We start from the raw sequence: 26,421 nt of genomic DNA on the forward strand, positions 1-26,421 counted from the left end.
AGCTGGCCCCCACTTGCTGTTCAGTAACAAAATCTTTCCTACACGAAGTCAAGAATCCACACACTACCAACTGGACCTAGGGAGACCTGCTCAGGGCCAGGTCCTCTGTCCAGTAACAATTCATTTTCTATTTTTATTTGCCTTGATCCTGTTCCCTATCAAATAAAAGCTTTCTGCCTTGTATCCCATTTTAGTTTTCTGGACCCTTGGGAACGAAGACTACCCACTTCACTAAGTTTGTATCACATAAATTCATAAAGTTTGTTTGTATCAGTGGTTTGTTTGTATTACCTACATTGCCTTCCTCAGGCTCTGGCTGGTCTGGCTCAGTGGACTGAGCACCAGCCCGCAAACCAAAAGGTTGCTGGTTTAATTCCCAGGCAGGGCACATGCCTGGGCGTGCAAGAGGCAACCAATTGATGTATCTCTTGTGCATTGATGTTTCTCTTCCTCTCTTTCTCCCTGCTGTCTCCTCTCTCTAAAAATAAAATTTTAAAAGTCTTATATTGTCTTCTTTAAACATTTTTTTACTTAATCCACCAGATATAAATATTGAAGTATTCACAGATGAAATAATGAGAGTTGCTTTAAAATAATTCTACTGGATGGGGATTGATTAAACATATAGAATGGCAGATGTTGATTATTGTTCAAACTGGCTAATGGATACATGAGGATTTGTTATTCTATTTTTTTCCACTTCTGTGAATGTTTGCAGTATTCCAGTATGCATGAAAAAAGGGATTCTACAGAAAGAACCTCACAGGGTGATCTGATCAGAAATCACTAAGTGTGAAGTTCATGGTGGGCATATGACTTTTTAGTCAAAGATTTATCTTTGCTTGAGCAAGCCCTATCCATTGTTATTGTACATCTAGGTTAACACAGCTTTAAAATAAGTGTAATCACCCTCAACGGAGCACATAATCTTATCAACTATCCTGTAATCCAGCTCCTGCCCTGCTTTCTTCCACTTTCAGATAGTCTTCCTTAAATTCATTCCATAATTTCAAATGCAGAGAAGAAACCGCAAAACTGTCCATTATCTGGACATTTGAGATCTTGCTTCCCGGCAATTGTTTCCAGTTTGGGTCATATAAACTCTTGTAATTTTTTTTTTTTTACACGTTTGGCCTTTCTTATCAAGACCATTGGGAAAAAAGAAAAATATGGGGCTTTTCAGTCATAGAATTTCAAGCCAGTTATGCATGTGGGTTTCTTCTTCAATAAAATAGGCAGATGATAGGAGCACTACAAAATCACAGGGACGTTACGTTGTAAGGAGCAGTGAAAGCAGAGTGCCCCATGAATTGCCGTTTTAGTCTTATTATTATTACTGTGGTTGCCAACACCAGTTGCCTACTATAGTTTCCTCCTCTCCCTGCAATGGTTTATTCACTCTTACTCTGCTTCTTTCCCATGGTTCCTTCCTTCTGCTTCCCTCACTGTCCCACCCCCAGTCCCAATGGTTTAGCCCGGCTTCCCCAAGGGAAACCCCCGTGGGGCGGAGCACTAGTTTTCCGCGGGTGGTCCCGGCCCCGCCCCCGAGACCATTTGGATCGTTCCGCGTCGTCTGGTGGGCCGGTAGTCGAGAGGCAAGGCGCGAGTCCCGGGCTTCGATTGGCCAGTGCAGAGGTAAACATCCGGTATGGTGGGGCGGGGCCGGAAGTGGAAGCGGAAGGCGGAGGCTAAAGCGGTGCTTAAAGTTCCGGGCTTGGAGTCCGTATCCCCAGGTGCCATGGGCCGAGTTGAGTAGCGCTGAGGGGGACGCGGGACGCCGAAGGGATTCGGAGGCTGGGCCATGGCTGGCGCTCGGGCCGCCGCTGCCGCCTCCGTGTGGTCCTCGACTTCTTCGGGCCACCCGCCGCCGCAGGAGCCCGGTCTCGGAGAGCTGCTGGAGGAATTCTCCCGGACTCAGTACCGAGCCAAGGACTGCAGCGGGACTGGCGGTTCTAAGGTGTGCTCGGAGGCCTGACGAGCAGGAGAAGGTCCTGGCTTGGAAAGTAACAGCGGAAAGGCTGAAGTTAGGGGTCAGAGGAAGGAGAGAGGGGAGTTCCTAGGAACTGGATCGGGAGAGTAAGGGTTGGGTTTAAAAACGGAAAAAGGAGGAACCGACGTCAGACAGGCGAGGAAGGACGTCCTTTTGGTTTTAGAGAAGGGGTTTGGAGGTCAAAGATCACAGTGAGGGGCCTTGTTCAGAGACTAGAGAGGAGGGGCTGAGGTGACTTACTCCCCTGCCTGAGGAGAGAGGAGGGAGGGAGATAAAAGCTTGGAATTAAAAAAAAAAAAGAAAAAAGCTTAGCGTATTTCTCCATTTAATACTTCATTTAATACAGAGGTCGGAATGAAGGGGCTGGAGTAGTGGGACAGAATGGAGCCAAGAGATGAACTGTGTTGCCTCCTTACACTCCTATAAGGCAAGACACTAAACTTAGACCCAGCCCTTTCCTTCCCCTGTAGAGCAGGAAGATAGACCGCACTCCTTCTGTTCCTTTATCAAAGGCAGGTCTCAGTTCCTCTTTTTTCTGTGCTTGGGATTCCCTTTAACCTCCTTATTTCTAGACTTGGAAGGCTTCCAGTCTGGTTAAGCCATTGCCATCCTAGGCACTCTCTGACAGTCTGATGGCAATCTTGTTAACCATGCAGTGACCCATCTCTCATTCCCCGCATGAGATTTTAGCAAGTTTAGCATTAGGTTTTCCAGTGGGATTCTGTTCCATCCTGGGTCACGAAACTCTGGTTGGGTCCCAGAAGTTACCTGTGCTGCGACATACCTCAGTTGGCATCTGTTAGTCTCTGGAGTAACCCAGGAAAGCCTCTGGTCATGATGGCACTTTTACACTCTCCATACCACCAAGTATTTTTAGAGCTTAGTCTGAGGACCACTTGTTTCCATATTGTCTAAGGTGCTTGATAAAAATTAAGATTTATTGGTCCCATCCAATCCTAAGTCATAATTTCTGAGGGTAAGAACCTGGAGTTTGCAGTTTTTAAACAGGCTTCCTAATGAAACTCCTTAAACTTGGAGGACTCCAAGTTTCAGCTGCTAGTGATTTTTTTTTCTCCCCATTACTCTTCATGGGCTGAAGAAGGTGAGTGGTTTTACTGGGCCCTTTTTTCATCTTACACACCCTTGAAGATTATGGTTATCGTAAGTTGTCCCTGACTTTTTCACTGCACCAGCCTTAAAGCCTCTCTAAGCCTCCTGAATTTTTGCAGACTTCTCATGATGTTACAGGTCTTAGGCCTGTTTTAGTGGGCCTTTCCCTTAACTGTGAATAAAATGAGCAATTTTAAGGGGAGCTGTTCCTTCAATAGAGCTTCTAAGCATTGGTCTATGGCTGGAGAATGGGAAAGAATCTGGAGCCAAGGGAAGATAAGGGATTAGTTCAGTTAAAGTAAACTAAGCAAGAGCAGGAGTTCTTAATGCTTTATGGGTTGTGCACTCCTTTGACAATCTAATGAAAGCAGTAATCCTCTCCAGTTTCACTGCAACATAAGGGGGTTCAAGACCCTCCCAAAGTATACCACATATTGGTTAATGAACTATACATTTAGGACCTGTGACCCAGCAATAGGTCTTTTCCTGGCATTGAATAATAATCACAGCAGCACATGTCATTCCCAGTGACTTCTTCAGGTCACGAACTCCCTAATTCTCACACACAGAGCCCCAGAATCTTCTTAATGCCCAGGTCTTGTCTTCTGTGCAGGTTGAGCGCATTGAGAAGAGATGTCTGGAGCTGTTTGGCCGAGACTACTGTTATAGTGTGATCCAAAATGTGAATGGGGACATCTGTGGCCACTACCCCCAGCACATTGTGTTCCTGGAGTACGAAAGTTCTGAGAAGGAGAAAGACACGTGAGCATTATGTGACCAGAGTGCACCTGTCTGGGGAGGCCTTAACAGCTCGTCCTCAGAGTCAGGAGGTCTACAGCTGGGTGGGGCGCTAGGCTGGGGCAACTCACTTTCCCCAGGTGTTAATCCTTATCCGCATCATCATTCATTTCAGGGTTTGATATGTAAGATTGGCAAGGCAGCGTGGAATAGAACAGGAGTTGGGAGTCACAGCCCTGGACTTCTCCTTCACTCCCACCCTATAGCAGCTCATACCTGACCCCTCTGAACCTCAGTGTCCTTTTTTTTAGAGAATATGTGAGTGAGTGAAAGGTGTTCTGTGTCCACATGCCTAAGAGCCTGACTGTGGTCTAGAGTCTGGTTGATTGAGTTTATATGCTCAATCAAGAGCATGCTCATGATTGAGTTACCCACATGCGACTTGCTGGCTGGGTAACTAACCAGCAATAAACTTTGGCAGATTATTTAACTTGTTACTTTTCTTATTGGTAAGTACACCTCTTTAGAAAAGTGACTTGTGCAGTCCCTGATGATGATCGTGGCTATTGCAAGCCTGGAATGTTTGTTGTAAGAATTAGAAATAAGAGCTACCATTTATTTAGGGCCTAGCAGACATAAAGCACCTGGCATGGGCTGCAGCTTACAGGTGGTCAGTAAATGGTAGCAGTAAAATTGTAGCAGACACCAAAAAATAATCACAGCATTGGGGCTCTTGAAAATGCTTTATGTTGATTTCAAAGTTTATTTCCCCAGTCTCCCTGCTTGCTGCTGATTTTAAGGGAATTCTAGGAGCTGTTTTCAATAACATCTGTGAAATCTTGGCCTCGTAATGTAGTGTTAGGATGAGCACTGCAGGAGTTATGCTGCAAAGTGTAGCAGGCCATCCAAACCCATGGCATGCCCATGAGTGCACCCAGGAACTGGCTAGAGACTCTGAATCTCGAGCTCCATAGCCACTGAATCAATCAAAATCACAGCATAGCAAGATTCCCCAGTGGTTTGTATGCACATTAAGGTTTGAGGGGTGCTGTTGTCGGCATACCAGCAGTGTAGGGTGTGCATGTGTGTGTTTGGGAAGACCCCATGATAGAGATCCTTTTTAGCTCTAATTAGAAGGATGAGTAGGAGTGTCCCTGAAATGTCCTCTGGGACCAGTTTGTATAGGGTCTTGATCATCAGGCCAAAGAGTTTGGACCTGTGGGTGTTAGTAGTTTTATTTCCCAGTATACCCTAAACACTCATTAAAATCAGATTCTAGGGCTCCTGAATCAGAACTTGCAAAATCTAGTCTCAGAGAGCTCCCTAGGTCAGTTCTACATATGCTGTAGTCTGAGAGCCACTGCCATGGGCCACCAGGAGCCAAAGAAGGCTTTGAAGCAGAACAGCCAGTTTGGAGGAGTTCAAGGACTAAGCCTTAGTTTTCTCATGTAAAAGTGGGGTGTACGTAAGTGTGCCATCTCTTGAGCTTGTGGTGGGGTTCACTGAGAAAAGTCAATGTATTAGAAAAATAAATTGTATGTAGATTATACAGATTGCATCATACCCTTAGTTGTATAACTTAGGAACTCCAGGGAGCTCCAAGCCTAAAGAATTGGGCTTCCCTGTGGTCCTATTATTTATGGTTCCTCTGTCTTCCTGACTTCCAGAGTTAAGTCAACTCACCTTCTATAAGCGCTGAAACTAAAGTTTCTGAACAAGAGGTCTTTCTCCTTGCCGTTGCTCTCCTTCCAACCCTCTTCAGTGCTGACTGCATTGTAAAATCTCACAACTGCATTATGATACTAAGCTCAGCTGTAGTCAAAGTGGTGCTCTTCTAACTTGATTCTGTGTGTGAATCACCTGGAGCTCTAGTAACAAGGCAGAGTCTGAGTTAGTGGGCCTAGTGTGCAGACTGAGCATCTGCATTTTCTAACAAGCTCCCAGGTAATGCCAAACCACCCTGTAGCAGCAGTACTATAAGGAATTCAGTCTCGGTTGCCTTGCAGAAGCTTTTCTGGGAAGGAAGTAACTAGTTCTGTTTAAATCCAGCCCTTAAGGAGAAGGAAACTAACATTTGTCAAGTGCCTGCGCTTTGGCATATGTTGGAGTTTCACACATTAACTGACTCAAGGCCTGCAACCACCTAGTGAAAAAGACAGAATCACTTCCATTGTACAGGAGAAGTCGACACCCACTGACGTAGATAGCAGAGTGGGGTTCACAGCTAGGTCTTCCTCACCCTGCTCTGTCCACCTCTCTGCCTTTTTTTCTGTCATCACCGTCCACCTCACCTAGCAGGGTCTTACCTTCCAGGCCAGGGCTACTGTGGTACATCCCTAAACCTGGAATTTTTATTGGAGTTTGTTTTTACTTTTCATTGCCTTCAGGGCCTTGAAGTGATACTGAGTGAGTTAAGCCTGTTCATTCACAAGAAGGGAGTATATGCACATTTAGGTGGTAAGAAGTAGAAATTTTTGCTTTGCATATCCAGCTTTGGCGTTAATATGACACTAACTAGACTGCGTTACATAGGGTAGAACTGGATGCAGGAATCGGTTAGGTGTGCTTAACCCATCGCTTGGGAATAGAAGCCTGGATAGAGATGTCTGAACAGTCAAGACAGATGTTTATTTAAATTTTTATTTATTAACTTTAGAGAGAAAGGGCAGGGGGTGGGGGAGAGAGTGAAACATTGGTTTGTTGTTCCACTTGTTTATGCCTTCATTGGTTGATCTTATGTGCCCTGACCAGGGCTAGAACCCACAACCTCATCATATTGGGATGATAACTAATCAACTAAATTATTAGCCAAGGCTGGCCAAGACACATGTTTACCAACAAGTTTTCATTGAGATCCTGCCATGTGGCAGACCCCACAGATCCATTTGGAAGTCTTACCAGCTAGATAAAGTCCCTATCCTTAGTTCTAGTGGGTAGCACAGACCAGTAAGTAAGCAGTGACAGTGTAACAAGAACCAGAATTAGGGAAGTACAGATGAGGCATTGGGCGGCAGTGGTTAAAATTATGCACCCATCTCCCTCATGTGTGGGGAAGGTCAGGGGTTTCTCCACACCGTGAATTCTCAAGACACCAACCAGTTGGGTATCCTACAATTCAACTCAATTCTGACACTCTACCTAGAGATAGCAGCAGATTCCATAGCTTAGGGACTAAGCCTTTCAAGACAGACAAATACACAAACCTACTCATTGAAATATGAGCATCATGTGCCAGACACAGTACAGTGTGTAGCACTGCAAGAAGATCCTGAGGCCAAGAGACAATAAAAATAAAAACAGGAACTGGGAACAGAAACTGAATTGCCTTGTTGAGTTGGAGAACCGGGAAAATAAATCATCAACTAGCCTGACAAGTGTAAGTGTGCTTGCTTTTACATTAAAAGGCTGCATAGAACCCCTTCGAGGGAAATACTGGCATGTTCTTCACCTTTGTTTTGTGGAAGGTTTTGCTCAATGGAAGGACTCACCTGGAAGAATCACGTGTGGTCTGGAGGCATTTAGAGCTCAGAGGGAACTGCTGGTGTGAGCTAAGGGAGAGTCAGTTGCATCAGACAGTGCTGATGAGATCTGTGAAAATGGCCTGGGGCCTCCAGAAGGTAGAAGACTGCTATGAACAGGATTGTCTGTGCTCTCCTTTGTATTCTAATGGCCTCTGAGTTTAATTAGGCAATTCCTTTGTAGTGAGGTGCTTTTTTCTGTCATGGAGAACCTCAGTGGAGAGAAGGTGACAGAACTTGGTTTTCAGTGAACCAAGTGTTTTCTAGAGCCTGGCTGCTTGGTCTGTGCTACCCCGCCTTCTTCAAGTTTGCCATTCTTCAAAAAAGGGGAAAAAAGGATTTCAAAAGTAACATCTTAAATCAGACCTTTAGAAAAATACACTGTAAACTATAAATCCTCTTCCTTTACCACATCCTCCTTGTTCTCTTTCCAAGATCGAACTGTTACTCTGGGTTTTATTCGAAGACCCCTTTTGACTTTAATGTCAAACCCCTACTGGATAGTAATATTTTTAGTAACTGGCTTGAGAATATATCTGTGAAGAGTTACTAAGAAATCAGCAATGTTTTAAAAAGACGTAGTATTTATCTGTTTTTATTTTATTTTTTTTTATTTCAGTTTTCCCAGTTGGTCTCTCTACCCCGCCCTCCTCCAACTGTCAACCCCCAAACTGTTGTCCATGTCCATGGGTCATTCATACATGTTCCTTGACCAGTCCCTTCCCCTTCTTTCCACCCTTATCCCCCTCCTGCCTCCCCTGTAGTTGCTGTCAGTCTGTTCCTTGTTTTCCATGCCTCCAGTTCTATTTTGCTCATTAGTTTATTTTGTTCATTAGGTTCCTCTTATAGGTGAGATCATATGGTAGTTGTCTTTCACTACCAGCTTATTTCACTTAGCATAATACTCTCCAGCTCCATCCATGCTGTTGCAAAAAGTAGGAGTTCCTTTCTGCTGCATAGTATTTCACTGTGTAAATGTACCACAGTTTTTTGATCCACTCATTTACTGATGGGCACTTAGGCTGTTTCCAGCACTTAGTTATTATAAAAAATGCTGCAATGAATCCTGGGGTGTATAGGTTTTTTTGAATTAGTGTTTCAGGATTCTTAGGGTGTAATCCCAGCAGTGGAATCTCTGGTTCAAGAGGATATACCATTTTTCGTTTTTTTTTTTAGGAAATTCCTTATGTTTTCCAGAGTGACTGCACCAGTCTGCATTCCCACCAGTGGTGCACTAGGGTTTCCTCTTCTCCACAACCTCACCAGCACTTTTTGTTGATTTGTTTATGATGGCCATTCTGACTGGTGTGAGGTGGTATCTCATTGTGGTTTCAATTTGCATCTCTCTGATGGCTAATGATGCTGAGCATTCCTTCATATGTCTCTGGGCCCTCTGTATGTCCTGCTTGGAGAAGTGTCTATTTAGGTCCTTTGTCCATTTTTTGTCTTCCTGGAGTAGAGTTATGTGAGTTCTTATGTATTTTGGATATCAAACCCTTATCTGAGATATCATTGGCAAGTAATGTTTTCCCATACATTAGTTCCCTTTTTGTTTCGATGTTTTAATAAGTCTTTTATCCATTTTGCGTTTTTTCTGGTGTATGGTGTAACTTGGTGGTCTAGTTTCATTTTTTTGCAGGTACCATTTCAGTTCTCCCAACACCATTTATTGAAGAGGATGTTTTTACTGCATTTTATGCTCCTGCCTCCTTTGTCAAATATTAATTGGCCATAGAGACATGAGTTTATTTCTGGGTTCTTTATTCTGTTCCATTGATCTATGTGTCTGGTCTTATGCCAATACCAGATTGTTTTGATTACAGTAACTTACAGTATACTTTGGCATCAGGTGTTGTGATCCCTCCTACTTTGTTCTTCTCAAGATTACTGAGGCTATTTGGGGTCATTTTGGGTTCCATATAAATTTTTGAAATATTCTGAATCTGTGAAATATATCATTGGTATTTTAATAGGGATTACATTGAGTCTTTAGATTGCTTTGGGTAGTATGGACATTTTAATGATGATCATTCTTCCACTTTATGAACAAAGTATATACTTCCATTGATTTGTATCTTCCTTAATTTCTTTCTTTAGCATTCTATAGTTTTCCCAGTACAGGTCTTTTACCTCCTTGGTTAAGTTTATTCCTAAGTACTTTATTTTTCTTGTTGTTATAGTAAATGGGATTTTTTTCCCCTAGTTTCTCTTTCTGATAGTTCATTGTTGGTGTAGGCAATATACAAAAATGCCTTCGATTTCTGAATATTGACTTTGTATTCCGCTATTTTGCCAGATTCACCTGTAAGGTCGAGTAGTTTTTTTTTTGTGGAGCCTATAAGGTTTTCTGTGTGCACTGTCATGGCATCTGCAAATAATGACAGTTTTGCCTCCTCCTTTCCAATTTGGATGGCTTTTATTTCTATTTCTTGTCTGATTGCTGTGTCTGGAACTTCCAATACTATGTTGAGTAGAAGTGGTGAAAGTGGACACCTTTGTCTTGTTCCTGATCTTAGTGGGAAAGCTTTCAGTTTTTGCCCGTTGAGTATGATTATTGGTTTTGTTGAGTGTGTAGGTTTCTCGTATATGGCCTTTATTATGTTAAGGCATGCTCCCTCTATTCTCACTTGGCTGAGGGTTTTTTATCATAAATGGGTGCTATACTTGATCAAATGCTTTTTCAGCATCAGTTGATATGATCATGTGATTTTTGTCCTTCATTTTGTGTGATGTATTACATCTATTGATTTGTGAATATTGTGCCATCCTTGCATCCTTGGGATGAATCCCACTTGATCATGGTGTGATCTCTTTAATGTATTGTAGGATCTGGTTTGCCATTATTTTGTTGAGGATTTTAGCATCTCTGTTCATCAGTGATGTTAGCGTATAGTTTTTTCTTTGTTGTGTCTCTACCTGGTTTTGGAATTAGAGTAATACTGGTTTTGTAAAATGAGTTTGGGAGTCTTCTCTCTTCTTGAATTTTTTGGAATGGGTTGAAAAAATAGGACTTAGCTCTTAGTTGTTATCAGTCTATTCAGGCTTTCTGCTTCCTCTTGATTCAGTTTTGGAAGATTATATATTTCTAGAAATTTGTCCATTTCCCTTAGGTTGTCAAATTTCTTGACATACAGTTCTTCATAGTAATTTCTTACAATCCTTTGTATTTCTGTGCTATCAAATGTAATTTCTCTTTTATTTCTGATTTTACTTATGGATCCTCTTTTTTTTCTTGATGAGTCTGGTTAAAGACTCATCAATTTTGTTATCTTTTCAAAGAACCACCTCCTGTATTTATCGATCCTTTGAATTGTTCTTTAGTCTCTATGTCATTTATTTCTGCTCTGATTTTGATTATTTCCTTCTCCTCACTCTGAGCTTTGTTGTTTTTCCTGTAGTTCTTGTAGATGTTGGGTTAGGTTTATTTGAGATTTTTCTATCTTCTTTGGTTTGCTTGTATTGCTATGAAACTTCCCTCTCAGGACTGCCTTTGCTATGTCCCTTAGGTTTTGGGCTGTTTTGTGTTCATTTCATTTGTTTCCAGAAACTTTTTGATTTCTTCTTTGATCTCATTGTTAACCTGTTCATTATTCAATAGTATGTTATTCAGTCTCCATGAATTTGAATGTTTGAGTTTTTTTCTTGAGGTTGCTTTCTAGTTTCAAGTCATTATGTTCTGAGAAGATGCTTGATAGGATTTCAATTTTCTTGAATTTGTTGAGGCTTGTTTTGTGTCCTGTCATGTGGTCTCTCATTGAAAATGTTCCATGTGCATTTGAAAAGAATGTGTATTTTGTTTCTTTGGGGTAAAAGGTTCTGTATGTATCAATTAAGTCCATTTGACCTAGAGTATTATTCATTGACACAACATCCTTGTTAATTCTTTGCTTGGAAGATGTATCCATTGTTGACAATAGGGTGTTAAAATTCCCTACTATGAGTGTGTTGCTGTCAGTATGTTTCATGAAGTCCTCCAAGATTTTCCTAATATACTTGGGTGCTGCTATGTCAGGTACATATATGTTTACAAGGGTTATATCTTTTTGATGGATTATTATGTAAGTATTATAAAGTGCTTTTTGTCTTTTTATGGCCTTTGTTTTGAAATCTATTTTGTTTGATATAAGTATTGTTACCTTACCCTTTTTTTTAAAAAGATTTTACTTTTTTTTTTTTTTTTTTTTATTTCACAGATTTATTTATAGCCAGAGACAAATGTGCCTCCCTTAATGAATCAGGGATTTTTTTAGTATTTTTTATTGATTATACTATTACAGTTTTCCCAATTTTCCCCCTTTATCATCCCTCCTCCATCCTTTCCCGCCAACCCTCCAGCATTCCTCCTCCTCTTAGTTCATGTCCATGGGTTGTACATATAAGTTCTTTGAGTCCTCTGCTTCCTATACCATTTTTTATCTCTCCCCATCTATTTTATGCCTACTGATTATGCTTCTTCCCTGTATCTCCCCCCCCCAATTCCTCCCTTCCCCCTCCCCACTGAAATCCCTCCATGTGTTCATTTCTCTGATTCTGTTCCTGTTCCAGTTTGCTTAGTTTTTGTTTTTCTTTTAGGTTCATTTCTTGATAGTTGTGAGTTTGTTGTCATTTTATTGTTCATAGTTTTGATCTTCTTAGCTAAGTCCCTTTAACATTTCATGTAATAATGGCTTGGTGATGATGAACTCCTTTAACTTGACCTTATCTGGGTAACATTTTATCTGCCCTTCCATTCTAAATGCAAGCTTTGCTGCATAGTGTAATCTTGGATGTAGGTCCTTGCACTCATGACTTGGAATACTTCTTTCTAACCCCTTCTCACCTGCCTGTAAGGTCTCTTTTGAGAAATCAGCTGACAATCTGATGGGTACTCCTTTGTAGGTGACTGTTCCCTTATCTCTTGCTGCTTTTAAGATTCTCTCCTTATCTTTAATCTTGGTAGCTTAATGATGATGTGCCTTGGAGTGTTCCTCTTTGACTCTAATTTCTTTGGGACTCTTAGCTTCCTGGACTTCCTGGAAGTCTGTTTCCTTTGCCAGATTGGGAAAGTTTTCCTTCATTATTTGTTCAAGTAAGTTTTCAATTTCTTGCTGCTGTCCTTCTCCTTCTGGCACCCCTATGATTCAGATATTGGAACGTTTCAGGTTGTCCCAGAGGTTTGTAAGTCTCTCTTCACTTTTTAAAATTCTTGTTTCTTCAGTCTGTTCCAGATGGATGTTTATTTCTTCCTTTTGTTCCAAATTGTTGCTTTGAGTCCTGGTTTCCTTCCTGTCACTGTTGGTTCCCTGAATATTTTGCATTATTTGACTTTGGATATCTTTCATTTGTTTTTTCATTTTTCAACTAATCTCCATTAGATCCGTGAGCATTTTGATTACCAGGGCTTTAAATTCTCCATCAGATAGGTTGGCTACCTCCTCATCACTTAGTTCTCTTTCTGAAGTTTTGCTGTGTTCTTTCCTTTGGGTCATGTCTTTTTCGTGGTGCAGCTGATAAGTTGTAAGGGGGTGGGGCCTTACGTATTCCCCCCAGGCCGAGCAACACCGCTCTTCCCTGCACTACAGAGCTGCCAGTCTGGTTGTTCTGGTTGATTTTTTTTTTAATTCCTTGATTGTTAGAGTTCCATGCAGTTTGATTTTTCTGGCACTTCTGGTTGTTTATTGATTTTAGATTAGTTGTTATCCTCCTTTTGGTTGTGCAAGGAAGCAAAAGGGTTTCTACCTACGCCTTCATTTTGGCCGGATCTCCCTAAGATTTTACCTATTTATTTCAGACAGAGGGGAAAGGGAGAGAGAGAGAGAAACAATCAGTGTGTGGTTGCCTCTCACATGCCCCCTATTGGGGATCTGACCTGGCCTTCAAACCCAGGCATGTGCCCTGACTGGGAATTGAACCCGCGACCCTTTGGTTTGCAGGCCAGCAGTCAATCCACTGAGCCATACCAGCCAGGACTCAGGTTTCTTTTATCATGTCTGTTGTTTGGAATATTCTTTTCCATCTTTTAACTTTTAGTAGATCTTTTGTTCTAAGTAGATCTCTTATGGGCAGCATATATGTGGGTCCTCTTTTCTTACCCATTCAGCTACCCTATGTCTTTTGATTGGACCATTTAATCCACTTACATTTAAGATTACTATTGATAGGTACTCATTCATTGTCATTTTTTTCCTTTATACCTGTGTTTCCCTCTTTCTTCATCTTCTTAAAGCAGCCCCTTTACCATCTCTTAACTATGCCAGTTTGGTGGAGATATATATACAGTGATCCCTCGCCTATCACAGGAGTTATGTTCCAGAAACCCCTGTGATAGGTAAAAATCTGTGAAGTAGCGGCATTATATTTATTTTATTATTTATATATATATATATTAAGGTTTTATAAACCCTTCCCACACTCCTATAAACCTTTCCCACTCTCTTATTAACCTTTCCCACACTCTCATAAACACTTCATATGCTCTTAAACACTTTCTACACTCTTATACCTATGTAATTTTAACATGTAAAATTCTCTATGGGTACTCACCAGTGAGATATACAGTTGTCCCTCACTATTTCGCAGTTCACTTATTGTGGCCTCACTGTATTGTGGGTTTTACAGTGAGGCCGAAATAAACAAACCGTGATATAATGAGGGACGACTGTATTCTTTTAGTCTTAAAAAAGATTTAGTGTTTTTCTTAATGCCGACAGTACCCATACTTAAAAAGCTACCACAGATATGTAGGGGTCACTGAACTTAATCATTCTGAAGTAATTATTTGTGTACATGTGCCTTGAAATAATATGCAGATCCCTAGAAGTAATATGGCGTGGGATGAAAGACTCTAGGACTTGACCTGGAAGCTCTACCCTTGTAAGTAGGGAACATAAGAGTCTTCCCTCCCTTCTGCTTGGTTATTCTGCATAGCTGGATAGCTTCCCACTCTAACTTTCCTGCTTCTTGTTTCTTTTGGAACCAGAAGCTCTGACTGGTTGATTTGGAGCCTTTTACTAAGGATCAATAGGTGAATTTATGAGAGTAGACCCTTATTTTAGAGGTCTGCTGATTTGATACGATTCGATGGGGTGTGACTTGCTGAAACTCATTTCTAAACCTGACTCATGTTCTAAAAGCTCCCTTACCAAACCAGTGTAATAACTACTATGCTTCTTAATGCCAAAAATAGCTTGTCTTTCACCTCCTTTGTTCCAACAAAAATGACCCTATGAATTCCAGAGGATTCTCAGAGCACTTGTTGTCTTAGTGTGAGAGGAAAAGACTGGTAATAACATTCAGTTTGCTGTGTATATTTCTGTATTTTATATACCATGTCTTCAGAGTAGCTCACTTTTTTTTATCTTAAAGTTTCTGAAATCGGGATGACTTAAATTTTAATACCTATGATAGAGCACTTCTTTCCTGAAAACCTTATATCCATGATTTAGGACTTAGGAATTAGAGCACTTATTGAATTTCCCATGAGTATTCTATTCACACATACATGCAAACCTAGCCTGGAGTCTTTGCGAAAACACACACACACGCACACATGCCCACTTACGAACCCGCCTGACCTGCCTCTCTTGTCCATGCTTCAGGTTTCAGAGCACTGTGCAAGTGAGCAAATTGCAAGACCTTGTTAACCGCAGCAAGACAGCCAGGTGCAGAGGACGGTTTGTCTGCCCAGTGATCCTGTTCAAAGGCAAGGTAAGATCATGCCATAGCCGCACACTCCCTGAGACCCTCTTCTGGGGTAACTGGCTTAATGCAAAGTGTGGGAATCAAGTATTTACTGAATGTGTGCTATGTTCCAGGCACTGTTTCAAGCCTTAAGTTACATTATTTTATATACATATAAAACAGACGAACTGGCTGGTGTGGCTCAGTGGATAGAACGCCTGCCTGAGAACCAAAGGGTCATCAGTTCAATTCCCATTCAGGGCACAAGCCTGGGTTGTGAGCCAGGTCCCCGGTATGGAGCACACAAGAGGCAAACACACACAGGTGTTTCTCTCCCTCTCTTTCTCCTTCCCTTTCCCTCTCTAAAAATAAATAAATATTTTAAAATAGATAAAAATTTTTACCCTCGTGGAGCTTATGTTCTAGTTGTTAATTTGGTCAAGTATTAGCCAAACTGTTGTTAATTTGGATTCCTCATATGGTCTCATTTTACCTACCTTGTTACAATTCTTTGGTGTAATTGATGTCCCCCAAATTTCTTCAGCCTACCACACTGTAATTTAGAGTCCAATGGTGTGGTTTAAGAGGAACTCACCAAAGAGGGACAACAATGTGGACCAGTGGACTGTTGGCCTCATTAAGTGAGCAGGACTTAGCTTGAGAGCATTGAAAGATGAGCAGAATACTAATCAGCAGGAAGAGGTGAGAGGGTGTTCCAAGCAGGTGATGCAGTGTGGAAAAAGGTATGGAGGCAGGAACAAGAGCGGCCAGGAGACCTCCCTGACTGGATCGGAAGGTACATGTTAGAGCAGAGGATGGGAGGGAGTGTATGCAGGAGGCTAAATGCTAACCGGTGTGTTTTTATTTGCCAGGAGAGCCACTGCAATTCTTGAGCAGACAAATATGGGATGAAAGTAGCATTTTGAAGAAGTTGGTCCAGGAAGAGTGGACTGAAAGTAGAGAGCCTAGAGGCAGTGAGGGCAACAAGGATGCAGTCTCTTTAGGCATTGAGCAGATGTCTGAGTGCATGCTGCGTAGCTTACACACCTGTGGCTTACAGACTCCAGTTGTAGGCACCCAGCGCGAGTGGTTGAGAGCCAGGGCAGGGGTGGGCAAGGCAGTGGGGAGGAGAGATCTGAGGCTTGTTTCTGTCCCACTGTGTCTCTTTTGTAAAATGGGAGAAAGGTACATGTGAAAGGGGAGGTAGGAAGGGAAATTTAGCCAAGGGCTTTCTTGGGCAGGTTAATTTTAGGGGAAAGTGTGTATGGAAATTAAATACCCAAAAGTGATCATCTTAAAGGTATTTGTTTTCCCCTTTGGAAAGTTTTCATGTTCTGGATGTTACCAAAACTCTAGTTTAAAGATCACTGCTCTATGGTGCACAGGGCTTGTCCCTAGAAACTATACAGAAAATACTCACACCAGTGTTTCTTAGTGTGTTCCATAGAACAGGGGTATTGGGTCTGTGGCCTGTTAGGAACCAGGCTGTGCAGGAGGAGGTGAGTGGCAGGTGAGGGAGTGAAACTTCAGCTATATTTATAGCCACGGCAGCAGCATTAGATTCTCATAGGAGCATGAACCCTGCTGTGGACTGCGCATGCGAGGATCTAGGTTACGCTGCTCCTTACGAAAATCTAATGCCTGGTGATCTGAGGTGGAGCTGAGGCGATGATGCTGGTGCTGGGGAGCGGCTGCACATGCAGATCATCGTTAGCAGAGAGGTTAGTCTGTCCAGAGACCGTAATAAATCAGTTGCTTACAGACTCATATCAAAACCTTACCAGTGAGGGGCAAGTGACAATTGAGCTGCATCTGGTCGCAGGCTATAAAGCCATGCTCCACATCCATCCTAGTCTGTGAAAAAACTGTCTTCCATGAAACCTGTCCTCGGTGCCAAAAAGGTTGGGGACCATTCTCATAGAATACTAGTTTAAGGACATGTGAAAATCATTCCCTGTTCAACAAGAATGAGAAATACTGCATACTAGGTTTGACCTGATCCCCAAGCTGCAGTTACATAACATACATTTATACATGTATGTTGACACAGTAAAGGCTCTGAGAAGTCCTGTAGCAGAGGCAGTCATGTAACTTTGTTAGGTCTGGTATTTCTTACTCTTGTCTGCAGGCCATGACTAAGGAACTTGCCTGAATGCATTTGGGAAATGCCACACTGAATAGCTTAGTCTGGTGGGGTTGCTAAATGACAGATCGTTAGCACTTACAATGCTAAGCAGTCCTGTGAACAATGAGCCTGAAGCCAGCGGATTTCAGAGGGAGGGTGATGAGTTGGAGGGATTATTCTGAGGAGGCCTTGGCATTCTTTAATCTTTATGAGGGCTTTTCTGTTTATCCTGCTTTCTTCCTTTGCACCTTCTTGTCCAGGCAGTATGATACCACTTTATACCCATTAGCTTCCCCGACTCAATTGGTGTTCACTAATACCTACTTACATGTGCTTTAGTCTAATTGTATGTCTGAACATCTGTCATTTCCTCTCTGCTGTAATCTCTCTGAGGGCAGAGGCTCTATATAACGGCTGTCTTCCCAGCACCTGGTAAAGTGCTCGCCCGGCTTGTAAGTGCAAGCTTAACAGGAAGGTTAAGCTTGCTCTTGGATAAAGCAGTAGTGGCCCCATGCTAGCTTCTCAGGGGACAGAGATGAAGAAGACACTCCTTGTCCTCGAGTAAGGAAGGCCGGCAAGTGAACCAGTGATTGAGAGGGAGATTGGGAAAGGCACAAGAATGTCTTCTGTTGTGAAGTAGGGATGTTGTCCTCAGAGATGTGTGGCACTCGGCAGGCACTTGGTTACTAGTGCAGTGATGGCAGTGCGCCTGCCAACGTTACTCCAGAAGCACCTGCCTCTGCCCGGTTGCATTGCAGAAGGGGGTACGGTAATTGCTTGCTTCCTGCTTCAAAAGCTCAGTTCAGTGTGGCTAGTGCAAGTATGGAACTAAATGTTTGATTTTATTTATTTATTTATTTATTTAAATTGAGGTATAGTTGACACTGTCAATTATATTCGTTTCAGATGTTCAACATAATGACTCAGTACTTGTGTACATTGCAAAATAATCACCACAATAAGTCTAGTTACCATCCTTTACCACACAGTCACAATTTTTCTTGTGATGAAAATTTTAAAATCTATGCTTTAACCACTTTCAAGTATGCAGTACAATATTATTAACTCTAGTCATCATACTGCACATCACATCCTGTGACTTACTGTATAACTGGAAGTGTATATCTTTTGTGTGTATGCATGTGATTTTAAAGATTTTATTTATTTTTAGAGAGAGAAGAAGGGAGGGAGAAAGAGGGAGAGAAACGTCAATTTGTGAGGAATACATCGACTGATTGCCTCTCGTATGTCCCGCAACTGGCGACCTGGCCCACAGCCCAGGCGTGTGCCCTGACCAGGAATTAAACCAGTGACTTTTCGGTTGGCAGACTAGCACTCAATCCACTGAACCACATCAGCCAGGGCATATGGGGGTTTTTCGGGTTTTTTTGTTTGTTTGTTTTTTTAGAGAGAAAGAGAACCTTTGGGGTTTTTTTTTAACTTTTAAAAACATTTTTTCAACTATAGTTGATTTACAATATTCTATTAGTTCCAGGTATGCAACCCAGTGATTAGACATTTATGTAACTTACAGAGTGAACACTGATAAATCTAGTACCCACCTGACACCATACATAATTATTACAGTACTGTTGACTCTGTGTTCTGTGCTGTACTTTCCATCCCTGGGACTGTTCTGTAACTACCAATCTGTACTTCTCAGTCCCTTCACTTTTTTCACCCAGTCCCTCAATCCTTCTCCCATCCTCCAGCCGTCAGAATGTTCTCTGTATCTATGAGTCTGTTTCTGGCCTGCTTGTTCATTTCTTTTGTTTTTAGATTCCACATGTACGTGATTCATATAGCATCTGTCTTCTCTGTCTGACTTTTCACTCAGCACAGTACCTTCTAGGTTCATTCATATTGTTGGAGATGGCAAGGTTTCATTCTTTTTTATGGCTGAGTCATAATTGTATATGTGCACCACTTTATCAGTTCATCTGTTGAAAGACATGTAGGTTGCCCCTATACTTGGCTATTGTAAATAATACTGTAGTGGACATGTGGGTGCAGTGTTTTGGGTTTCTCCAGATAAATACCCAGAAGTGGAATTGCTGAGTCCTCCTTTGTCTCTTGTTACAGTCTTTGTTTTAAAGTCTGTTTTGTCAGGTATAAGTATGGCTACTCCAGCTTTTCATTTGTTTCCATTTTCATTTATTTTATTTCAATGAAAGTATAGAAATGATGGGTTATGAGTTGGAGCCATGAGGCCAGGGAGCAGGGCTCAGGAGTTAGGCCCTGCAGGGGTACAGCCTCCTGCAGGCACCAACCCAGGACCTTCCTGCAGAGGTCGGTGCCCACTTGGGGAGTTGGCCAGCTCACCTGCTCTTACCCTCAGTTACAAAAGACAAGGACAAATCAAAGGGATGTGGGAGAACTGGGAGCAGAAGGAGGTATCTGAACCTTCAAAAATTCGAGAAATGATCAGTGCTCAACCACGAAAAAGGGGTGTGTCTGCTCTGAGAATATTTAACAGAAAAAAGGCAAAGAAGAATGAGATTTAGTGCCAGCAGTTTAAGCAGTGGGGAAGCGTGGGCATAACACATGCCAGTAGAACTGAAACGGCCACATGCTCCCCACTGTCTTGCTTTCAGGAATCGGGATCTCCGCTTTACCATCAGGGTCTTGGGGGTCCTCAACCTGGGGATTGACGCTTCCCTGCTACAGCTCTCTACTTTGCTGCTCCTCATTATTGGCTGGTCACCTTAGCGCAGGGGCCCTTAACAAGGGCTGGAGATGAGTCCATGGATGTACTTGGGAGGAGAGTCCAGAAATCCCTGAAATGTAGGTAACCTGGGGTGGTGTACATTTTTGTCTGGAAAAAGTTTATTTTCATCAGGTTTTCAAAATGCTTTTGGACTTAGAAAAAGTTAAGTAGCCCCTGTCAGAGTTCATCCTGCTTAAGCCAGCAGGAATGCCAGCCCAGGTCATTCTTTCAGTACATCTTTTCCACAAATCCGTTCTTGCTGGCCACATGGAAAAAGCACCCCACCCTGCCCTGGTTATAGCCAGGTGGCTTTTCTATTACCTGCCTGCTCCCTGAGGCTGCCACCATCTCAGAATGCTAGAAGTTCCCACTCACAACCCTTTCCTGGAGCAACAAAACTATTTCCTTCCATTATGTCACAGGTAGAGAAAGAGGGTAGTGCTTTGTGGTTTTTCAGGACTCACTTTGCGTTGCCAGGCTGTGTGACCCATTCGGAAATGGTTTCACCCCCACTCGGCCACTTCGTAGCTTCTCCCTTCTCCAGTGTAATCTCCCAGCCACCCTGACTACCACCCTTGGCCTTTAGCTAAAGTGTGGGCTAGTTTGCTTCCCCATCACCAGATATCGCCTGCCATTCCCCAACCCTACTGGATCTCATCAAACACAATTTAATTTAAAGATGGAGCCTTAAAATTAGGTATATTGCCACTTGCCTCATTTCTAGAATTCTAGCTCTCAAAATGCTTCTTCAGTGATGAGGAAAAGAGTAAAAAAATATGTAAACTCATCTTCAGCTACTACATTTGCTTGATACAGGGGAGAGAGAAGGTTTACTGTAATTTCCAAACATCTTGCCCATGATTGGGCCTCCTGCTTCAAAGGTTGCTCACCCAGCACTAAACAGTTCCAAGTAACCATAAGCACACGGGCTTGGGAGGTAGGTGGGTCTAGATCAGATCTCAGCACACCTCTTCCTTGTAAGTGACCTTACACGTTACTTCAGCACCCTGTTCCTGCCTCCATCTGTGAGGTAGCAACAGTATGTGCCACTTGCCGCATCTGCCTCGTGGGCTCACTGTGCAAATTCAGTGAAAAGATGGTGTGAATGTTTTAGTACCGTGCCCAGCACACACACACATGTGATAACAACCAAATTGTACACGTGTACACGTGTGACACCCAGCAGATCTGTCCATTACAGTTAGTAACACTCCAGTGCCATTCATTGGGGCAGGCATCCCCTTGACAGAGGCTGTAGATTAAATTCTAGATCCATTTCAGATCAATTGCTGTGGCCTTCGTGCCAGTGCACGTACTGTGATGCTCCAGGGCTCATCTTGCTGACCTGGAGGAATCGGATGGGTACAAGTGTACCTTCCACACAGCATACTTCAGAAAACCAACTGTGTCATCACTTCCAGTTATGAGACAAAGAAGTTCTGTGTGGATGTAATGTGTAGTGTGGCGATTTATAGTTAATGATGTAATGCTTGAAAATCACAGAGAGGATCTTAAGTGTTTTTACCACAAAAAAGAAATGCTGATTATGTGAGGTGATGGAGGTGTTAGTTAACACTATGGTGGTAACGATTTTGCAGTATGTAAGGTATCAAATCAATGTATTGTCCACCTTAAACTTACACAATGTCATGTGTCAGTTATGTTTCAATAAAGCAGAGGAGAACAAAAACAAACAATCTTAGAAAACCATCTGACCCTGAAAAATATGTTTCTGTCCCAGCATATTTGCAGATCAGCCACACTGGCAGGCTGGGGGGAGCTGTATGGACGCACTGGCTACAACTATATTTTCTCAGGTGAGTGGGTGTTCAGCTGTGTCCTCTGGGACTAAGAACAAGAGCCCCATCACAGAGAATAGCTACCCCCAGCCACGGTGGAGGGTGCGAACAAGCTGGGGAGAGACTAGGAGCTGCATTTTATCATTTGAGGAGATGTTTGGGATAGAAGACCACCAGCACATGGGGCATCTGTGGTAAAAAGACACGAGAGCTGCTGGTAAGGGAGGGAGCCGGTGGGCAAGGAGAGGAAGACTGGCCAGGAGACCGGCTACCCTGGGTGTAGCGCCATGCCGCCACCTCCATGCTGACCGACGGGTTTCTCTGGCAGGGGGTGCAGATGATGCCTGGGCAGACACAGAGGACGTCACAGAGGAGGACTGTGCTCTTCGGTCAGTGCCTGATTGTTGTGGGTCTGGGCTTGTGGGTCGGGGTGTCTGACCGACCAGCGGCAGCCATTTTCACACTGACAGTGTTGATTCATCCCTGGTCCAGGTGAGTGGGTTCGCACACTTATTCCCCCTGCCAAGTTCATGCAATGGGGTTGTTGAAGTGCGTCCTGTAGCTTCACACCAAAGCTGGCTTTATTGAACATTTGAGCAGCCTTTCTTCACCCTGCCACACATCAGGATCCCAGAGATAATGTCCCAGCCCTGGGTCCCTGGTACCACAGTCAGAGACAAGGCCCAGGCATTTGTGTCCGTCTTTAAGCCCTACTGTCTCCAGGGTGTGGCCATGTAGCGATGGCTGGCTGGCCTGCCTGCCAGGTGTCACACAGCACACCTGGTGCTGAGGCACAGAGCAAGGGCTTTAGTACCCACGTGAAAGATGCAGCAGCTAGAAGCTCTGCAGCTGTGTGATTGGTGCCATGAGAGTGCTTGATACGAACACGGATTTTTCAGCCCCTTAAACAGGCTAGTTCACACTCTTCAGACCTGCTTTCAAAATGTTTTTAGAAAACATGATACGGTACTTTGGAAAAGCTTTTTTTGCATGGTCTGTGCCACATGGAAAGTCTTTTAACTGGTATCGAGTATCTTTGGGATGCACGTGAGCACCCTAGTAAAATCAGCTGCCCAAAATCATGGCTCAGTCCCTGAAAGGCATCTTGCTGTGCCCAGGGTTCTGCCTGTTAGTTCCAAGAGCAGCAGCTGTGGCTCGTGCTCAGGAATGTTTGACTCTTTCCCCAAGGTCAGCCGACCTCTGCCTCAGCCCAGCCGTCTTCCACTACATGCACTGTTCTTGGCTAGGAGACTGCTAGGGACACAGCTAAGCAGTGAGCATTTAAAAAAAAATTAATGGTGACTGTTTACTCATTCTACTTTTGCCTTAATCTGTGTGACTGATCACAAGGCTGTCTGTGGATTAGGAAAATTGAATCTTTCTCCTCGCTTCATAGGCCTGCTGAGTAGAAGGAATTCACTTGGTAGTATTTCATGATCCGTTGATAAGATAGCTTTAAAAAGTCCATCTCCCATCAAGAATTTCAATCTGTTATGTTCTGAGCAAGCTGTGGCTAAAAATGGTCATAAAAGGTGGAGGGATAAAAATTCTAATGGAAACTCAAAGACTCTATCAGCCACCAGCTTGCTGCTTTTTAGAACTCGGAGATTATCTTCAGTCTTCTGGCTTATTGTCAAGCTGAGCCAGAAAGCCTTTTCCTGGTTCAGGGCTGCAAATTGCTTCTTTGAAATGCATCCCAGAGTTGGGGGTAATCACTCAGAAAGTCACCTTCTCTGCACCTTCTCCAGAACCTGTTTTCCTGTCTTCCCCGTTCTCCATCTTCTGGAGAAGGGAGACAAGTTCTTGCCGGTGACATCTGTGCTACCTTGAACGTGCGCCCCACCCCTCAGAGTTTTCTGAATGAATGTGTAGCGCAACTTCTCCCTCTGGCTCTGTTTCAGAAGTTCCGACACACATCTTTTTGATAAGGTCAGAGGCTATGACATCAAGCTGCTTCGGTACCTGTCAGTCAAGTACATCTGTGACCTGATGGTAGAGAACAAGAAGGTGAAGTTTGGCATGAAGTAAGTACAGGGCACCCGCCATGAAATGGGCAGAGGCAGGTGTTCACAGGCCTGTGTTCAGGTTGGTGATAGTACTCAGCAGTTACCGAGGGCTCATCACGTGCCAGGCCTTGCGCAGAGGGCTTTCTGTCATCCTTTTATAGTGTCTTCAAACAGCCCTGTAATACAGGTTCTAGTGTCACTCCCTCTTGCAGGCGAGAAACAAAAGCACAGAGAGGTTAAGTTGCTTGCCCAAGGTCATCCAGATAGAAACTGAGGGAGCCGGGGAGCCTGTGCTGTGCTGCCGCCTTCTCTTAGACGCCCAGGAAGATTTGCCTTTGGCTCCAAGTTCTACACCATTTTTCATAGATTAGAGCTTTTTTAAAAAATGGAACAAAAGGACCAGTGTATTTTTTCCACATATGAACTAAATCTTCAAGTGATAAGACAAAAGAAAAAACTGGAGCCTGGGTGAGGGTTTTGAAATTACTCTGAAATTTTATTAATTTTTTTATAATACTGACTTTTAATTGTGCTGCGGTTTTCCTAGAAAATAATGGCAGACTGAGGCTAAGTTACCATTTAGCTCTCTGCAGATATCTGACTAGTCCCTTATCCCTTCCTCCATCTGTCAGAACAGTCCTAATTCTTTACCTTCTGGGTGCTATTTGTCCCCTTGTTCAGGAGTGTCCTCAGAGTGTCGAGGCGAGAGTCCCCCAGAGTTATTTGGCTCTCACCTGACTCCGTACTCCGGTCATCCTGTGCTGCCTTCATCTGTGGGACCTAGGTGGACGGTTGTTCTGCAGCCTTAGGTTCTGGTTGTCGCTGCTGCAGTGTTAAAGGGAAAGAACCTCTCTGGCTTAATAAGTTAGGGTAGGGGATAGTTACACTTTTTAATTGTTCAAAGTAAGCACTGCTGAAGGGTACCATTTGTAACTCTGAAGAGTAGTTTCTGGAGCAAGAGGTTCACTGAACTTGTTACGATGCTCATTGGGGAATGGTGTGTGTGTGTTGTGGTGCCATAACACATTGTGTCCTGTCTTGTAGTGTAACCTCCTCTGAGAAGGTGGACAAAGCCCAGCGCTATGCCGACTTCACTCTCCTCTCCATCCCGTATCCAGGTAGGGAGCTCCTTTCAGGGTCTAGTCAAGTGACAGGCTTCCAAGGGCTGGGGACCCTCGGAGGCCATCAGCAGGCCTTTTGTACCTAGGTATGTAAGTGTCCCAGGGCTTTTCCGGGAGGATCTCATGTCAGTCATTGGAGCATACTGGGGCTCCCAGTCTAGGCTTTCCCACTCAGGGCAGGGCACTGTCCTGAAAGGGGCTTCCCCCTTGGAGGGGGTCCCAGGGTTGAGTCCCGGCTCAGGTACTCACAGCCACAACCTTGGGCGAATTACTTCATCTCTCCCAGCCTCAAGTTTTCTCAGGTATCATTTGGAACTGAGAAAGGCTTAGCTCAGCATTTCGTTGTCAAGATTGGATGAGATCACATTTATCAAAGTGCTCCGTATGGGCAAAGTATAAAGTGACATTGTTAGTGCTGCAGGTCAGCAACTAATCATGGTAGGTTGGCCCAGACAGGACTGTTCTGGTGGTAGAAGAATATAATTGCTCTGCCCCCAGTTGTACGTAGTTGGTGGTGGCCTCACCACATTGCGGAGCACATCGCTGTGCACAGAGCCAGCTGCCTTTGTCTTCAGTGTGTAGACGTGTGTGCAGCCTATAGCCAGGGCAATATTCTCTGCACTGGATACTAAAGCTGTATTGGCCCAGATGATGACACATACGTTTCTGGCAATACCTGTTTGTTCAGCAAGGAGGCCAGTGAGCCCTAACAGTAGTGTAAGACTGTCAACAAACAGCAGGAAATGTACTCTTTCTCCTTGAAATGTGTCTCCTGCTTCTCAGCACCAGCATCTGCCTTCGGTCCTGTGCTGGACCTTGTCTCCTCATGTTGTAGCCACATAGCCATTAGCAAGGGCAGGCCAGTGACAGCAGTTTGCTGTATACCCAGGAGGCCTTCTCACTAGAATTGCAAGTTCATCTAGTGCCTGGCAGGGAGAGCGTATCCTCATCATTATAAGCTGGTGACCCCAGGTAGCCTGGTACTCTTACAGTGACTTCCACCAGAGTCTCTTCACTCTTCTCTGCCAGCTTAGCATTTGGTGCCTTGCAGAGCTGGGCTTGAGTCCCAGCCATAGCACTGTGTATCCTTGAACAAGTCCTTTAAAACCTTTCTGAGCATCGGTTTCATCCTCCATAAATTGAAGATAATGGTGCTTATTTCAGGCAAGTGCCAGACCCGTCCCTAACAGGTGTTCATAAACACCAGGCCTCATGATGATGGGTACATGGGGGAGAAAGCTTAGAGAGGCTCCTCTTCCCTAAAAGCCACTTTGGGCAGATGCAAACGTAATGGCGATGCCATGAGCTTGACAGCGTCAGAGCTGCACTGTGACAGGAGTGTCTCAACCATGGCACCTTCACTGGAACTGCCAGGTGGATCTGGCTTTCAGAGCAGGCTCCCAACTCCCAGGAGACGCTTTGAGGACACTTCGCAGATGGAAGTACTGTGTGGAACAGGAAAGGTCCACGTTGCCTGAGGAACCGAGCATCACTTTCTTTGTTTATATTTAGGTTCTAAGTAGTATTTACTTACAAAAAAAAATAGTTCTCTAGAAGTTTGAAAACCACTGCTCCAGAACAGTAGCACAATATCCTTTCTGCCATAGTTTGGCAGCTTGTTACGACTCCCGAAGTATTAACACCCTGT

At 43.5% G+C, this 26,421-nt stretch overlaps 1 protein-coding gene across 8 annotated transcripts in view; it reads left to right on the forward strand.

Annotated features, from left to right (window-relative positions):
* Positions 1–1,673: 1,673 nt before the first annotated feature.
* MTMR14 (myotubularin related protein 14) overlaps positions 1,674–26,421 on the forward strand; it is a 54,818-nt gene continuing 30,070 nt past the window's right edge. For 5 of the 8 annotated variants that reach the window (XM_037134668.2, XM_037134669.2, XM_053669228.1 and 2 more), the window contains exons 1-7: positions 1,674–1,957; positions 3,714–3,862; positions 14,934–15,042; positions 21,589–21,664; positions 21,975–22,035; positions 23,548–23,670; positions 24,697–24,770. In XM_037134668.2, the coding sequence (XP_036990563.2) occupies positions 1,802–1,957; positions 3,714–3,862; positions 14,934–15,042; positions 21,589–21,664; positions 21,975–22,035; positions 23,548–23,670; positions 24,697–24,770 (748 nt within the window). In that variant the 5' untranslated portion in view covers positions 1,674–1,801. The remainder of the gene's footprint in view (positions 1,958–3,713; positions 3,863–14,933; positions 15,043–21,588; positions 21,665–21,974; positions 22,036–23,547; positions 23,671–24,696; positions 24,771–26,421) is intronic. The other 3 variants (XM_037134667.2, XM_053669229.1, XM_037134666.2) reach the window with 2 other exon arrangements.

This window comes from Artibeus jamaicensis, unplaced genomic scaffold (genome assembly GCF_021234435.1).
Source record: "Artibeus jamaicensis isolate MK-2021 breed Jamaican fruit bat unplaced genomic scaffold, CSHL_Jam_final contig_519, whole genome shotgun sequence".
NCBI lineage: Eukaryota > Metazoa > Chordata > Mammalia > Chiroptera > Phyllostomidae > Artibeus > Artibeus jamaicensis.